Genomic DNA, 18,002 nt, shown 5'->3' on the forward strand with positions numbered 1-18,002 from the left:
ATATAACAGCAGTAGTTTTAAGAACAAACCAGACTCCTATCACTTCTTTGGCTGTACGTCTAGGATGGGTCAAGATAGAAAAAACTTCTCCCATCTTTTGCCGCTTACACAGTTAAAGCTGTAAATTTACACAAACCATGAAAATGTTATGCACTAGTGGTTAAACTTGCTCACTTGGAGAAAAACATTAGGCCTGATGGCATTCTTACCCAGGTATGTTGCCTCCTTTAAAAAGAAGCAACAAAATGATGTTCTTTTGGAACCACTTTTGCATTCATGAGCCATTTGCAACACTGATGCATTTTAGTTGGACAGATCCTGTCCAATTCTTTTACCACCACCATTTGTGGGGACACCATGGCCATCTAACCTCCAAGAGTTGGACTATGCCGTCTCATATGCACAGAACAGCAATATTTTTTATATTGACATCGAAATCCGGAAAAAACACTGCAAAAGCAAGGGGAAAATTTTTCAAAAACAGAGCAATTACAAAAAGTTTGGGTTCTGGTGCTCTGAGATTTAATTCACAGTTAATGCAGTAGCAGCCCTGAATCAAGCTGGCATTTTGTTAACAAGAGGGTTATCTAAGTTGTTAAGTAAAAGTTTGCTTTAGCAATTTAACCTTCAACACTTTCATTTTACCACTTTTGCTTTTTCTGAAACACCTTTTCATTGAACCTTTAAAATTACCCAACATCAAAATAAAAGATCCCTCCCACCCACCAAAAGAAGTTAAAAGATACAAAAAATCTTTAAAACAAGTAAGTTTTTTTAAAAGCAAAAACATTAAAAGTTTAAGAGAAACATGGAAAGCCAACAAGCTCAAAACATTTAAGAATTTTAAAACAAACATCTCCTATGCCAAGATGCCAGCTTCTGCATATTTATTAACTCTTTAGATCCTAATCACTGTCTAACATTAAACAGTGTTCAATATTGAGGGTTGGGTATACAGAGACCTCAGCCTGCTTAATATCATGGCACAAACACCATTAAAAATTCTTTTAACCTTTTATTAAAGATAAAGAAAACAGGGGAAAAAGCATTTGTAATGTATTGAATAAGGCTTTCATTTTAACAACATCCACACTGCCATACAGAACAGTTCAGTTGTGAGTATTGAGAAGTACGTGAGCATAAGCTTCTCCAATTCATATTTTATTTTGTATTGTTGATACAATAAGATTGCAGTTTAAGTGTACAAATTTTGAACAAAATGTAAAAATATTATTTATGCAATGCCATGGAAGGAGATGTTTTACTTGGAGTTATGGCAGGTACCAGTCACCTAACTGTTCTGCAAGTGGCACACGGAGCTCTTGAAAACCTTTAAGGAATTCCACCCCAAGAAAGAGAAATTAGGAAAAATGACAGGAAGATTTTCCCAGACTTGTGTGTGACAGAAATGTTCTTTTTGTTCTGCATTAAAAAGCTGAACATTCTCTCTCTTCCCCCTCCCCGCCACAAAAGACCAGGAATAAGAGATTGTACGGGGAAAACTTCTCCAACTAATCACCCTCTTCCTGTGAAGAGAATTCTCACCAGGAATGTTCCAGGTCAGCCCTTAGTTTTCAGGTAGGTAGGCCTTCTCTATCTTAAAGTGCATCTGTTCTATATTGTGATTTATATACTGAGTGCAACATCTTACCTGCCAAATGCTTATAACAATCCTTCAAGAAGGGTCTCTTACTTAAATGCTTGCTGTAGGACACCTTAGTCCTGCTAACAAACTGGTGAAATCTGTGCCTTAACTAGTGAGTGTCACACTCCTTTTGAATATCCCTTTTCTTCCTCACTTTAATCACTCCTCTGCCTGCAAAGATTTTTCTTGAATCATGGTGACTTTCAAGGGGCTCACGAGTGTGAAACCTTTGAGGTCCCATCTCAGCATTCCATTCTTTTCCATTATTGCAATAACTACTAGAGATTAGCATATAAAGATTTAGAAAATGTTTCCCCTTTTTGTTTATATTCTTGCCTCAATATATATATGTTCCTTCATGTGCTGTATAACATAGTGGGCTCCCTTATATAGAAAGACGGGAGTGCCATGGTGCAGCATGACCAAAGGTATTCTATGGAAGTTAAGCTTTATTTTTCAGTTGCAGCCATCTCTTTATTGGTCGTTTGGTAAGTTACACTAAAGATGCTGGTGGAAAAAACTCAACATTTTTGTATCGTGCAAAAGTAAAAACATTCAGTTATAAAAAAAGCTAATTTCAACCCCAAATTTTTTTGTTCCTAGCAAGTTGACAATTTTATAAACTGTAAAGTTATACACTGTAGCAAAGTGTTACTTATGTAGCATAAGCATTGCATTTTAAACTATGGTACAAAATTAACATTAGCCATAACAGTCTCAACTGGCTACTTGTAGCCTAATTTTTGGCTAATCAGTTTTGTTTTGATAATAGGAAGTAAAGGCTACTGAAAAGGAAAATGGATATGTGAAATATACTTCAGGAATTCTTAGATCATATTAACATTTTCCTTATTTTAATATAGGATAAATAATTAGTGAAGGTTTTATTGACACCTGAATAAAATTAGAAATACTAACAGTTCATGAGAGAATTAGCGCCATAAATGTGGCAAATAAGACTAGCTGATGCAGTTTTTATACAGTACCTTGTTAAAAGCTCAAACATATTCCACAAGAGTTCAGGTGTACTGGCTCTCAGAGTATAAATAGTCCACCAGTGCTGATTTATTTTTCTTCCTTTCTTAGAGTTCTTACTTGACAATTCTAGCAAGTCTTTGTGCTTTGAATAAAACATGAGTTCCAGTGGAGAAAACTGGCTTCTAAACAATTTCCATTCATCTCAAAGTTCATTGTGTGAGTTTTTCTCTGCGGCTTTGAACATCAGAATGGAATTGAAGATTTTTAGGGCCGGTCCCAGTTTAATGCTCATTATCTTGACTATGTCTGCTTGGGTCATTAGTAGAAATGCTTCTCCATCAATTTGCTTTAAAACAAAACGTGAGTGAAAAACAGAAAGAAAGCTATTAAGTCTGAGGCTATGGTACTTTAAATATTTAAAGATAATTTAAACTGAAATCCCCAGTAAGCCAATTAAAATTTCAGACTGCCATAAGTGGAAGCTTGAATTCAAAATTCAGAGGATTTCTGGTTCAAAATCCCTATATGCAAATGTGTCATTGGTTTACATCCAAAGTTATAATGACCCTATTTTTTGTTTCTATTGGAAAAATATTCTGTCCTCTGAATCTGGATTTCAGCCTAGTCACATATCTGAATCCACCTTCCAACTATTCCTTGCCTCAAACCGCCACAGAAAGGTTCCCTGATTTAACTCCCACCCCAGACAAATAATCTAAGATCCCTTTCTTCAGCTGCTCTTTCCTTCCCCATTAAAACAGACTGGTCTCTCAAGGTCGCTGCTCTGTGCAGTGCAGGGGCTGCCTGAGAGAGCCTGGCTGGGGCGTTTGGTGGCAGGCTACCCCCGGCCAGGCTGCTGGGGATAGGGGCTGAGTTGACCAGAGTCCCCTCTTCCCCTACTCTGCCTCGGCACGTTTCCAGCTCACACAGTCCATCCCCAGCAGCTGGGCCTGGGGTGGCCTACCACCACTGCTGCTTCCCCAGCCAGGCTCTCGTAGGCAGCTGCTGCGCTGCACTGAGTCAGCAACCCAGAGCGGCCAGCTTCCGCCACATGAGAAGCGACTCGGTCCTGCTCCCCGCCCGGGGCCAGCTGCCAGGGAGAACAGCTGAATGTGCCGTGGGGGGTGTGTGTGTGCAGTGGGAGAAGGACACACACACACACACACACACACACACACACCCATGATGTGGGGCAGTGAGAGCGCAGCGGTCCCGGGCTGGGCGCAGCGGGAGCTGGGCAGAGGACACACATGGGGCCATCACGTGTCCTCCCCTTTAGATTGTGCCGCCCAGTACGGGGAGGCACGTGTTGTCTACGTTTGTGGTGCAAACAACGGAGTGAATTTTAGGTCACGTAGCCATCAAGATACTGTGGCGCCATCTGACATACTTGTCATGGTTAGAGTGCCAGCTGCACCTCTGCAGGACTAGAGATCCTTTCTGGTCTCTCGGCAAGCACCCCCTAAGGTGTCAGAATTTCACAATTCTCACTTGTCTAGGCTGGGCAAAAACTGTGTCTACCCAGCAGGTCCACCTGGGTTTGGCACTTGTGGGTCTTCCCGCCAGGAGTCTGTGACCAGTGGTGAATATAGTGAACAGTCAGATGACTTAAAGTATTTTTTAACAGTAGGAACAAAGGCCCAGATCTACAAAGGGACTCAGGCATTGTGATCCTCAGCGTTGCATGCCTAGAAGCCTAGAAAACTCAGGAACAACACTGAGATCCACAAAGCCTGAGTTAGGAGCCTTTGAATTCAATCCATAAAGCCAGCATGCTAGGCAAAGCAGCCAGTAAGAGATGCAGATACCAGGGGTGTGGCCTAAGCCCTTCCCCTCAGACAGACAGGTGCCTCCCTGCAGCCCAGACTTAGATGCCTATCTCCATGACCTGGGGGGAAGATAGGCAATCCTTTGTGTGTGGGGCCCAATGCAGTAGGTGTGCCCAGAGGCCTCCTAACTCCACACAAAACATCCTAGGGGTTGGGGAGCTTAGGCAGGAGATAGGTGTCTGGAAGCCTAGCCCTAGAGGGAAGCAGTAGCATGCATGCCCAGGGGCAGACACAATGGTGCCTAGGGAAATTTTACAGCAAAAACAGGTTCTGAGTGAGGTGCCTACAGGCTTCAGCAGCAGCTCAGCAGGAGTTTTGTGGATTGCAGTAGAACTTCAAAACGGGACTTAGTCATCCAAGTACTTTTGTGGATCCAGACCAAAGCATTTAGAGAAAAAGAATGTTAAAACAACAAAGGGAACGTAGGTGCTTAAGTCCAAATTTAGATCCTCAAAACCCCTGCTCAGCTGCCATCTAATCCTTCAGGCGCCCAAACACCCTGGGGATGCCTAGGTTTCCACTGGTAAAGTCCCCAAGGTACCTAAACTTTTCGCCGTGGCCAGGCACACAACTGCCTCAGTCCTGGCACCATCGAGCAGCCTGAAATCATGTTTAAGCCCCAGTGGGATTCACAAAGTCGGCATTACCCCCCACCTCATCGGCAGGACCCGATTCAGTAAACATGCCCACCTTAGAGCATATCTACCAGATTAGAACCTGCACAAAGCACAGCCTGTGATGGTGCCCCCTCTTTTACCCAATGGACCAACCTCTCTCTCTCTTTCACATATCCCCTTGACGGTAGGCTAGCCAGGCCTAACTTCTTCAGACACCCCTAGTAGGTATGTGTATTTCAGTCTGGTGCCCCTGAACAACTACCTACGCTTGAAAGTCCCTTTTCATCCAGCCAGCGCTCCTTTGTTCTTGCCAGTTCACAAGAGTTTGGTTCTGCTTTTCAAAACCAGTTTGCTAAGGAGGAGATGGTTGGAACCAAAAAAGTACCTTATTAGTTTGGGCACTGCTCTTAACAACCCTTAAATGTTTACCAAGAGGTGGCTTACCTTGAGCCATTGTTTTGCTTCCTGCTTCCTCCCCTGCCAATCAAACTAAACTAACTTTCACACAGTAAACATCCCAACAACCAGGTCCCATATAATATACATGGCTTATTACAGAGCTGTTCCGTTTCTGTCACAACTCTGTCTAGGTGACTTAAATTGCAACCACAGTTATTTGCAGCCACAAAACTACAGGGATAAAAAGGCTGGTTAAGGCTTTGCTGAAAATCACGCTCCAAGTCTCATCTTTGATATATTTTAACTGCCCATTCAATGACATGCAAAACCATATAACCTTCCCAATATTTATTTCACACTGACCTCAAAGATGTATTACTGTGCAGGTAAGCACACTTGGATACATTCATTTATATTTATTTTTTAAATTTGAAGTTAAATTTATTTTTCAACATAGTTTCTTGTTCTGTTTCTTAACAAAACTCTTATGGGAGACCACGGGCAATTTTTTCAAAAACACGTAAGTCTCATTTCCATATGTCACGTAGGCACTTAAGTGACATTTGAAAATGGTTCTTAAGTGCTTTAAAAAAGTTCACCTCCAAATCCTGAAGTCTGCACTCAGGCAAAATTCCCATGGACCACCATGGAAGTCTGGACTGAGGAAGGGTTGGAACAATCACCAAGAGTTGTGGTGGATTCTCTATCACTGGCAATTTTTAAATCAAGACTGGGTGTTTTTCCACTTTGGGGCAGTTCTGTGGTCTCTGCTATACAAGAGGTCAGACAAGATGATCACAATGGTCCTTTTTTGCCTGGGAATCTGTGACAGAACGTAACAGAAGTTAAGTGTATAAATACCCTGTAGGTAAAATCTTTACCCTATCAATGTAGAATGCAAGCCCATTACAGATTGCAGGGAAATACGGAAATGTAACACTTCAAACTTTTTATTTATCATGCTCACCTCATCTTTGAACACCTTGCCATGTTCTTCACATCCTGGTAAACTCCGTATGAATTCAGAAACCTGCCACCAAATCATACCAACAAGTTTTTTAAAAACCTTAGCTTTCTCCCAACACTCTTGCCCAAATGCAGATAAATAGCAAAGACAGAAAAACATTTTTCACCTGTCAGAGATAGATTTGTACATAAAGGAACTATCTTCAGTATTGCCTCTTTATTTACTTGTCATGAAGTGAAGTTAAGGCTCTGATAGCTCTACAGTGAGTAGACGCAATCAGTGGAAGCATCCCACTAATGTGCACTTTACACTGAAGGAGGTGGTACTAAGAGAAGCAGAATGCTGTGGCTGTGATACTGAATCCTAGAGGGAAACCCTTCTGAAGTAAACCTACCTCATCTGTACTCCATTTGGAAACTTTACTGGCAGGGATTCCAGCCACACTTGGAAGGAGCTTGCTTTGCTGTTCCCAGCGCAAGGGTAGGCATGGGATTTGGAACTTGGAAGACAAGAAAACTGGCTGAGGAAGAGGCTTCTGGCTGCTGGGTTCTTCTATGTCTATAAAAGATACAAAGAAGCATTAAATCCCTCAATGAATAACAAGATCGGTCACGATAAAACATCCTCATCATTATTGACACGTACTTCCACACAAAAAATGGTTCTGCTTTACCTGTACGGGTGTAAAGTGCTGCAATCTCCCAAGGGTGGACACGTTTATATAGCATAAAAATGCTCTGTACTGATATAACTATTCCTGTTCGGGAAGGGGGAACAAACCATACTGCTATACAACACCTTTATATCAATATAACTGCATCCACACTAGGGTTGCATCAGTATAACTATTTTGGTTTAAAAAAAATTGTACCCCTAACTGAAATAATTATGCTGGTGCAAAATCTGCATGTATAGACCAGGCCTTAGTTACTCCAGTTTTATGGTGGTGTAATTTCATTACAATCAGATCTGCACTGGTATAAAATTGCACTGGTGAATCAGGCCTATTATTTCCATGACACACCGCATTTATGTCTAAGAAAATATTTTCAGCTATTCTCAGTGTTTTTTTACAGAAAAATAAATATCTGCAATGGCCCTGCAGTTCTGCTGTTTAGTTATATACTTCATTTGGAAAATGTGTTTAATTCCTCCATTTGGAAGTTTGTTTTTCACGTCCATTTTCCTTTTTCCATTAAACATCCATAACTCAAACCAGGACAGTTCAGTACTTGGCTCCCTCAAAGGCAACCCAGCTTGAGGCTAGGCTAGGCAGAGCAGCTGAGTGCTGTGCAATCTGGAGAAGTATAGCAATTATTAATGTGTGTCTGAGGCGGGGGTGGGAGGAGAGAGTGGAGAGCAGGCCTCAAATGATGGTATTCTCAAACTGAACACAAGACACCAGTGTTCATTTCAAGCAGGTCTGCATTCTACTTGGAAACACAGAGGGAACAAACTTGCTAAAATCTCAGGCACCAAACACTTCCCAATTGCTGAGTTAAACTAATCTAGAATTATTTTTTGAATGAAGGTAGCACAGTGAACTGTAGCTCCACTCCACATCTCTAAACACTGTTTTGTAATCACTTGTCTCTTTACCACTCTGCATACTATTCCCCCTTACACTGTGCAATCGTTCATTGTCTCTCCAGCCTATTTTCACCTTTCCTGACTGATATTTCTATTATTCACATTGTCTTTATACTATTCTCTATCAGCGCATGCTCCAAAACTAAGACTTGTTCCAAAATTCCAAAGCTGAGGTCCCAGTACCACCACCTGTTCTGAACCAGAGAGAGATATCAACATTGATAGTTAAGGTTGCCTAAAACTTCCTATTAAAAGCCTGTTTTCAGTAGCTTATAACTGTCAAACTTTAACTGTTCCAGCTGAATTTTTTCCATGCTGAATGTCTGCTGTTTCAGACAGTTTCAGCAAAAACAGTTCAGCTGTTTCTAAAACAGAGGATGGGGGGGGGGAGGTAGTTTTGCTAATGCTAATTCCCCCTCCCCCTGCAACTATTCTTCACAGCATTCTAGTGCCTCCACGCTTTGGAGCTGGAACCTGAGATTTGGTAGGGGGAGAGTGCTAAAGTTAGGTGCCTTTTGCTGTCTTCATGAAAATACACCCCCATTTTACAGAGTTGTAAGACTGAAAATTGCCATTTGCACAAGCTCAGTAAAGCTTGTAGATGCTTGCTGCCAAAATCTCCGAACATTTCCTCTATACTGAGCAGTAGAGCTGACTGAAAATTTTCTATCAACTGTTCCTGACAGAAAATTGGGTTTTCAACACAATTAATTTTTTCGGGGAAAATGCCTGTTTTCCATGAATTTTTTCTTTTGTGTGTTGAAAAAGTGAAAAGTGAAAACTAATTATTGATTTTAAAATGCTGACACTGTGCCTCATGAGAGTTGCAATTCAGGTGCTTCCTGTTCCTATTCTCTATGGGCTGGACTCCCCCGCTGGACTTCATTTCCCTGGATGTACTACAGCTATGTGACTACCACGATGCATTGTTTCTCCTAACCCAGAAGCTGGGATCTGCTTAATTCTGACACAGCCTAACATGTGAATGGCTAACATTGCAACCTTTTTATGTGTTTTATGTGTTTGTGTGTATGTGTGTACACATGTATTATAGCTCTTTACAAATCCTTAGAAAACTAGATCCTTTCCCTGCAAAGTTTATAGTTGAATACAGGCAGGGGAAAAATAATGCATGTGAAAAGTTTGTTTTGTACAGGCTGAGTTTTACTGGGAGTGGCCAACAGGTTTGCTGCGGTTTTATCTCTCTTATATTCAAACTCTCTTATCAATGTTTGAATTTAAGCTGTACCTCACACACAACAGAGACTGAAGATGGCCTGATTGCTAGAGCCTTTTTCTCCGAATCCCTTGGCATATAAACTAAACTAGCTTGGATTCCCCTTGCACTCAGACTCTGTGAGCCACACTTATAGGTGACACTAAGTGTAAATTACATCCTAGTCAGTGTAAATCTAGGTAAGGTAGAATTTGTCTACGCAGTGTTGGAACCAACCTAACTGAAGGTGTGAATTGCAACCAATGTAATTATTTTGGTTCCATTTACCATGAAGAGAAGCTCTAAAGCTAAGGGAGTCTAAAATGCTGTAACATGCACTTTGAGGGTGTAGACTCCAACATACATTCCCTCTCGTGTTCCTTAGGCAGACTCACCTCTGAATTATGCCCAGTGTCTCTAGCTGTCTGTAATCTAGTGGTCAATAAGACACCTATCTTGAGCCCTGTATCCACAGTATACACATTCTGCTTTTATGCAATATTTTTACTAGCTTTCCATTTAAGTTGATAAGAAATATTATGACAAACTTGCCTTGTAAGAGAATTGTTCAAAGCTGACAAATTTGGGGAAAAGGAAGATTCAGTCACAAACTCTTGCCAGGTGATTTGATAACCAGTCCTCCAACTGAGTGACTAAGAAGCATCAAAAGTAGGATGAGAGAGATGACAGCCTACACTTCTGTCCCCTCCATTCCCTGGATGCAAGCTGGATTCCAGTTCTTGTTTCTCAGCCCGCTGGTAGCTAGCTCCATGGAACAGTGCAGGGAGCATGTGCTGCAATCAAATTAACTGCCTCTAGTGGGGAAAGCTGGAGAAAAGAGGCTGCTGTAGGCAGGTGTCATCATGGCAGAGTAGAGAAAGTAAACAACACACTGGGTGCCTGGCAAAAGCAAAATGGTGAATTCCACAGCAGCTTGGGAAAATGCCAAATTACACAGCCAGAGAATTGCAGAGTCCACTGGGCTCTGGTTGAGATGAATGGTGTAACACCTCTCAGAGCTATTGTTTCAGGATTTCTGCAGAAGCAGGCAGATGGCAGTCGATCAGTTTACACTCTGGTTCTCTCTACAACCATGAGGGTTCGAAACATAATTTTGTTAATAAAAAGAAATATCAGATTCTGGAGCACAATTCCATGGGGCTCTAGTTTTGTTATTATAGGTTGAGATTTCAGCTTCTATGTCAGCACAAACTCAGATACCCCTGTTACTCCATCATGAAGTGTCGTTATAATACTCAGATACCTACTCCCTATCTGGGCATTTTTTAGTAAATCATGCCACAACATTATACAAATAAAAGAAGAAGGTGAAGAAGAATAGATTAAGTAATTAAATATAGATGTTAAGTAATAGTGTCCTCACTTTACAAATCTAATTCTGCAGAATCCTCTATAGAAAATTCAGACCCTATCAAACTCCTTTGGATCACTTTGTTGAAAATAACCAAGGACTCAGAAAAAGATCAGTACTATGGGTTCTGTCTTGTGCTCTGCCAATTAGTCTAGCAATAATTAATTACCAAACCACCTTTATATAAGATCTTGATTTGGGATTTAAGCATTAATTAGCACGGTGCTGCTAATGCAAATACATTATGGACAAGATTCTCATTACTGCTCCAGCGCCTTCACACCACTCTAAAATCCCTAGCTCTGGCCGTGGGAGGATTCCTCCACACAGGCATTATGGCAGGACTCCAATTGCAAGCCCTGGGGCAGGAGGCATGCATGTCAGGAGAAGGGTTTCAGCATCAGCACTGTAGAGATTTTGGGCAGTATGGCAGCCCAGAGGGGAACCCTGTGGGGCTGCTGTAATTTAGATACATCCATAGGGCTGTCTACATTAATGCATGGGCCCTGGACTAGTCCACAGTCAGTGGAGTGCAAAAGTGGCTTAATGCTAGGGTGACCAGATGTCCCGATTTTATAGGGACAGTCCCAATATTTGGAGCTTTTTCTTATATAGGCACCTATTACCCCCCACCCCCATCCTGATTTTTCACACTTGCTATCTGGTTACCCTACTTAATGCCAACTTGGCTCCTCCACCCCTAGGCTGCGAGTTCTTTACTGCTCCTTTAAGAGCGCAACACAGAATCTCACACTATGAAAATATTTCAGAAATCAATTTTTTTTAAAAGAGTATCAGTTTTTTATGATGGAGCAGACATGGTCTTTATTTCTTTAAGCTGACTGAAAAGACACCCTTTCATTTTACAAGGCTGACCCTTGCTAATTCACACTAACTGCCTCTTTCCACATGATATTTGAGAGCGAGCAGTTTAGACAGCAAACAGTGACTAAAGTTGTGGTGTGGAGTGAACGAGACTGTAGTCCTGCAGATTTGTGTCTTCCACAGGCACCGATTTTCCAAAGTGCCGGGGGGCGCTTGACTCCTGGCTCTGCCGAGGCCCCGCCCCCACTCCACCCCTTCCCTCAAAGCCCCACCTCTGTCCCGCCTCTTTCCACCCCACCTCTTTCTGCTCAGTTCCGCCCCCTCCCCTGAGCGCGCATTGCGTCCTCGCTCTTCCCCACTCCCCATCAGAGCCTCCTGCCAGCCGTGAAACAGTTGATCCCGGTGGGCGGGAGACACAGGGAGTGGGAGGCGCTGATCTGTGGGGCCCGCTGGCAGGCAGGAGGCGCTTGGGGGAACTGATATGGGAGCTGCCAGTGGGTACTTAGCACCAACCATTTTTTCCCCATGGGTGCTCCAGCCTAGGGTTACCATACGTCTGGTTTTTCCCGGACATGTCCGGCTTTTTGGCAATCAAACCCCCGTCTGGGGGGAATTGCCAAAAAGCCGAACATGTCCAGGAAAAATACCGGCCGGGCACTTCCTCTCCCGCGGCTGCTCTGCTCCTCCCCTCTCAGACTTCGGCTCTGTTTAAGAGCCAAGCTGCCCGAGCCAGCGCTACCGGCTTCGGCAACTTTGGCAAACCCTGATTCTGAAGTGCTTCACTTTGCATCCTTAATATTCTTTCAGTATAGTTTTTTGGTGGAGTAGATATATTTTAAATTTATACAATTCAGCATGGGCAATCAGCTATTTGCAAACTCAGCGGAGAAAAATAATCTTAAAATGAGACTTTGTATGCCAGTATTCAATTCAGAGCTCATTTTTACAGCTGTGATAAAGTGCTAGGCACAATCTTCTCTGACCACAAGATGACAAAAAACACAGGCGTCAAATATGCTGCTGGTATAAAAGGGCACAACTCACTTGAAGTCAATGGAATTGTGCCTCCTTATTTCAACAGTGAATTTGGCCTATAAGCTGAATCACAAAGTAGTAGCACACTTTGGCTTTTATATTGCAGATCTTAGTGCCAGACATAAAACTACTGCTAAGTTACCTCTAGTTTCATTTAAGGTTGACAGCTCATTTTCTGTCTCCTCTTCTTCACACTCTTCCTTCTTAGCAGAGTCCTTAGCTTGCTGCCCTCCTCTGAGGAAAACAAGGTGTTCAGTTTTTATTAACTTACATTAAACCTTTTAAATGTGACAAATGCCATTATTAACTTTATTACAGTCCATGTTACTTACACGAATAACACTATACTATAACCATAAAAGGCACCAAATGCTCTATTTGTGGGGAAATAGAGCAGGGGGGGGCCTCCTTTTTAATAGCCAGAGCTGTGAATCTGAAGGCCCTTAAATAAACCCTCCAACAGAGATCTGTTATGCTAGCTGCCCGTGCACAAAGCAGTGCAGGCCAGGGCCCAGGCCAGGGCCTGAACTAGACTAAACTGCACAGTTTTCTGCCAAACTCGGTCAAGGGTCATGACCAGAGGGGGGGGGGGCAAGGAGGGAAAGAATAAAAGAATTAAAAAAAAAAAGCCCCAGCAGCAGCACTAATGAAATATGTTCATGACTAATGAAATATAATAACCACTTGTGTGAAGCAATAGGTAACTTTAGCTAAATGCAATTTCTTAACTCATGCAGCTTCTCCTTTGGGTGATCTGTGACCCACTCCGTGATTCCAGCTATCTGCAAAAATAGTCAATCATAGATCTTCTTTAAGCGTCCCATGGTAACCCCCCTTAACCCTTCACTGAAAAACCCCGGAAAATGCGTCTTGAGAAATGTACCCAAACTGGTGCCAAGCGCCACCCCTGAGGAAAACCGCCAAGCGCCCCTCTACCGAAATAAACACCCACTTCTCGGAAAATGATGAGGAAGGTGCCGGGGGGGAGGGGGGGGACTGACCCCAACCCCAGTTTCTTAACTCATGACTGACCCCAACCCCAGTTTCTTAACTCATGACGTATTGTTTGTACTTTGCTTGCGGTTTAATGCAATAAAGCCGCCTGCGAGCGGTACTCAGGGTGTCAGTCTTCGGACTGCACCCCAGTGCACTGGTATGTATGTCAATAAACTGGCCTCAGGCTTGAGTCTTTGAACTAAAATCACTGCGTGGGGGTCTTTGACCACAACAGGGTCTATACTCACATTGATGCAGATGTGTAATAGTCCCTACTGGCCAAACTCTGAAATGGAGGCTCAAAAAGGATGTAAATAAAACTCTCATATGCAAGTTTGTTGTGTTCAAAGCTATAAATCTGATCTGAGATTCCACAATGCAAAACATTCAAATTAAGATCGGTACATAGGACTGGCAGGCAATGCAATTATTAAATAGGTGTTGCATCACCTCCAACGCAAAAGAAAGTTGCTCAATGACAAACAGACCCTTTGTCTTATCACAGGCCTTGTCTACACAATAAATACTTTGGTGGTATACCTTCATTGGTTTAGCTATATTGGCAGAATCCCCTAGTGTAAATGCAGCTTATGCTAACAAAAGGAGTTTTTCTGTTGGCATAACAATTCAACCTCCTTGAATGGCGCTAAATATGCTGACAGAAGTACCCTTTTATTGGCATAGCTGTGTATAGATTGGGGGTTTTGCCAGCAGAGCTATACTGGCTAGGGGGTGTGGTTTCCCCCTCCGCCCCCCGCCCCTGACTGACATAACTATGCTGACAAAACTTTGTAGTGTATACTTGGTCTCAGAAGCTATTTTTAAAATACATATAAATATTTTGGTCTTAAATTAGACTTCAGGCAGATAGGCACAACTTCACTGACATCAGCAGTGTTGCACTTGATACACTGAAAAAAATGGTACAAGTGAACTTAGCGGACTAGAAAATCTACGCCTTATGCTATATTAGAGTACAAAATAACTAGGGGCATTACAGCTAAGCGCAATGCAAATATGTACAGCAAGAATTCCATGCTTTGGCACAAATGTAAAGAGTTGCTGTAGATTTCAAGCTTTTATTTATATAAAAATTAGGTTTCTAACTCTGTGTGCAGAGAATGCCTTATGAATATAAACTGCTGCAGTACACGGACTGTACACACGAAATAAAAGCTCTGAGAAACACGACTTCCCCATTTATCTCAATGGTTGTTAACACTCGACCCTCATAGTGACAAAGTACATGCCGACTTTTAACTATTTATCAGAAAGCCATTCTAGTAGAAATATCCATATAGTGGGCTTTATCCAGTTTGGTTAAATGCATTACAATTAAAGAATCTCAGACTTATTTTGCAAATTGGCTCTATTTAATCCTCAAATTTGAGTGTTCATATTTCTTAATTGTAAATATTTTCATAGCTGAGTACTTATTATGTTAGGTTTCCGTTGCAGCTGTGAAAGTGCTATAAATCTACCTTAAAATTATAATTGCCCAATTTCCTAAAATATGCTTTTGGGTCCAATCCTGCCAACACATTTATCTATCTTCGGTTTTAATCTCTTGATCATTCCATATGAACACTGCAGTTTTCCCACACATTAAAGTTCAGAAAATACTTTGTAAACCAAAATTTTCTAGTATAAGTAATTATTTGTACACGGGATACCTAGGATTGTAACTGAAGGAAATGGAAGTCAGGTTTATGAGTACCAGTTGAAGATAGTATTGAGTCCGTATCTGAGGACTAAGTAAAGCACCCTTCTTATATAAATTTGTGGATAGAGTTCCTCAAAAAATACCTCAGTCAAGAAAAGGACTACCTGGAACATGAAGCCATGAAGAGATATATAGAGAAAATTCTATACGGACAAGGATTGAGTCAAACATAATTAAATCCACAGGGGCTCAACTGCAAAATTGAACACATATCTGCATATGTACTTGAATGCACATTAAACAGAATTACTAGCTATTTGCAATTACTCGACACTCACAATTACTGGCCATATGAATGCATAATACCACTTTGCATGAAAAAGTATTATTAAGTAAACGCACCATTACAAGCATACACTTATGCAAAGAATCATGTTTTAAAAACATTTTAAAAAATTGAGTGCTGAAACTAAAAATCCCACAGTTCTGATACACATGGGCTATTCCCCTCCTGTCTGTAGTTTCCGGAGGTGGTTCAAAGCTGCAGCACAGCTTGTGCTAGCCATGCCCCACCTCACCCTGCCTGCTGCCAGACGATTCATTCCAAAGCTGTAAAACAAACTCTTACAAAATTATTAGTAACAATAACTTCAGTGCCAACTAACTATGAACAGTAGGCCACTGCCTATATGGTAACCATCCAAATAAAATGCTGACCCTTGGCTCTGAAGCCATCCAAGGTGGCTGGAATTGTGGGAGATGCTGCTAGCAGAAAGATTATTATAAATTTTCCATTCAGCAGCCTAGCATCTCCCACAATTCTGACATGTATGAGAAGTAGTGATCAATGAACAGGAGTAGGGAAGGATAGAAAAATGAACATAAGAAACAGGAAAGACCTATCCTTTTGTAACTGCTCATTTGGCAAGACTATGTGTGGACCTTCCTGCTAAAGGAGACCTCTGCAGAGACAGAAAGTCCACTTCATAGTGTCTGATAGAGGTGTTAATCGATGCCCACGTGGCTGCCCTGCAGACATCTGTGGTGGAAGTGCATGCTTTTTCAGTCCATGAGGTTGCCATGGATCCTGGGCAGAATGAAGGAAGTCAGAGACTCAAAGGCTGGTTACAGGCTTTCAACACCAGTGGTAGGTCCCACTTCGGGAAGATCGGTCTGACTGCTGGTATGGCCAATCTGATTGCTTTGAGAAATCTGAGGGTTTCGCCAAGGAGCCTGAGGGTCCTGTGAGTAGTACACTACTTAGGGCTGATACCAGGTGTGCTATGGTGCTGTCTTGAAGGCCCTTATCCACACTTTCCTGAATGAAGTCTGGAGTGGCTGGAATCCCAATGTCCCTTGGATCTTCACTGCACTCTTGGCACCATGAACTGAGCTTGGTCCACACAGAGGAGTAGTTTTTAGTGTGGAAACTCTTGGATAAGAGCAGAGTCCTGATCACTTTGGAAGATAGCTGAACTCAGCCTAATGCTTCCTTTTCAATAGCCAGGCTGTCAGCTGAAGACTATCTGGGTCTAGATGGAGGAATGGGCTGTGGAAAAAAGATGTCAGGTCTCGATGGAAGATGAAACGGTGTTTCAGATTTCAATTCTATCAGATTGGAGAACCAGGATGGTCAGTATAGACTTAACACTATCACTCTTGCTTCTTCTCAATTTATCTTTTGGATCACCATTCCTAGGAGAGAGAAGGGCAAGAAATGTGTAGAGTACGTTTTGCTGCCATCTGTCAACAGAGCATCTGACTCCATTGACTTGGGGTCTGCTTCTCAAGTGACAAATTGTGGCTGTTATTCATTCTTGCAATTGGCAAACAGGTTGACTGAGGAGAGACCACATGTCTGCAAAATCAGAGTGAAGACTTCCTGGTTCAAGTATCACTCTGAGTAGTTGACTTTGCACCTGCCTTTGGTTCTGCTCCCCTTTTACATGTATGGTCTTTAGTTAAGGGAGAGTCTTGTCTGCCCATTCCATGGTCTCCATCACTTCTTGTTCACCCTTGGTTGTGAATGCATGCAACGGTGGTCATGTTGTCTGGCTGACAAACAAAGACATGGTTGCCCTCTAGGTAACTCTAAAATCTCAACAGAGCTTGTTTGGCAACTGTGGTTCCTATCCCCAGAGCTCCAGATATCCTACATTGTTCTTGGTCCCAGAAGTGCCCCTCCTTCCCAAACTGGCATCTTTTGAGAACCTGCTGGCCTGGAAGGCATATGGGAAGACCCCTCTGCACGGTCCCTGGGACTGTCCATCATCTTAGGTGATCCAGTCCCTAGATTTGCATGTATACAGAGGAATGGTCCCATACTCTCAGAAGAAAGGCCTGGAGACACTTGGCATGTGACTTCATCTATGGGGAGACCCATACGTGTGAGACCAGCAGATCCAGTGGCTAGAGACACTGAGCTATGAATGGCCTCATGCATTTGTCCAGCATGAATAACAGATCTTCTATAATCTGTCTACCATCTTTCTCTGCTCCAACTCTGTCTATCGAGAGAACTAGGAAGCTTTTTCTGGTGTCATTGCAAAGCCATGTGCTTGGGAGGGGCTATCCAGAGTCCTGTGAGCTCTGCTTTGCTGCACCTACTTAAGTCTCTGGCTGGGGAGGGTGGATCAAAAGGCAGAATCTTTGTCATGCTGAGGTTTCCTTGGAAGCTTCTGCTCCAGATTCTCCCCACCCCGACAGGGTCACAGTCTCTTCTTGGATACCACTGGTGTTGGTAGCAACCAATGGATTGCTGTGCTGGCTTTGACCCCAAAGGTTGAGGCTTCTCTGCAGCATCAGCTACTAATTTCTCTAATGTTTCCCCCAACAGTTCCTCACCTGTAAGTTTGGAAGCACAAGATATC

At 42.5% G+C, this 18,002-nt stretch overlaps 1 protein-coding gene across 4 annotated transcripts in view; it reads right to left on the minus strand.

The window, feature by feature from the left end:
- Positions 1–302: 302 nt before the first annotated feature.
- Positions 303–18,002, minus strand: part of L3MBTL3 (L3MBTL histone methyl-lysine binding protein 3) — a 177,932-nt gene continuing 160,232 nt past the window's right edge. For all 4 annotated transcript variants that reach the window (XM_026649813.2, XM_026649812.2, XM_026649811.2 and 1 more), the window contains 4 exons: positions 12,616–12,707; positions 6,830–6,993; positions 6,436–6,498; positions 303–2,969 (listed from right to left, as the gene is read on the minus strand). In XM_026649813.2, coding sequence (XP_026505598.1) covers positions 2,826–2,969; positions 6,436–6,498; positions 6,830–6,993; positions 12,616–12,707 — 463 coding nt within the window. In that variant the 3' untranslated portion in view covers positions 303–2,825. The remainder of the gene's footprint in view (positions 2,970–6,435; positions 6,499–6,829; positions 6,994–12,615; positions 12,708–18,002) is intronic.

The sequence above is a fragment of the Terrapene carolina genome, unplaced genomic scaffold (assembly GCF_002925995.2).
Source record: "Terrapene carolina triunguis isolate 2854851 unplaced genomic scaffold, T_m_triunguis-2.0 Scaffold85, whole genome shotgun sequence".
Lineage (NCBI taxonomy): Eukaryota > Metazoa > Chordata > Testudines > Emydidae > Terrapene > Terrapene triunguis.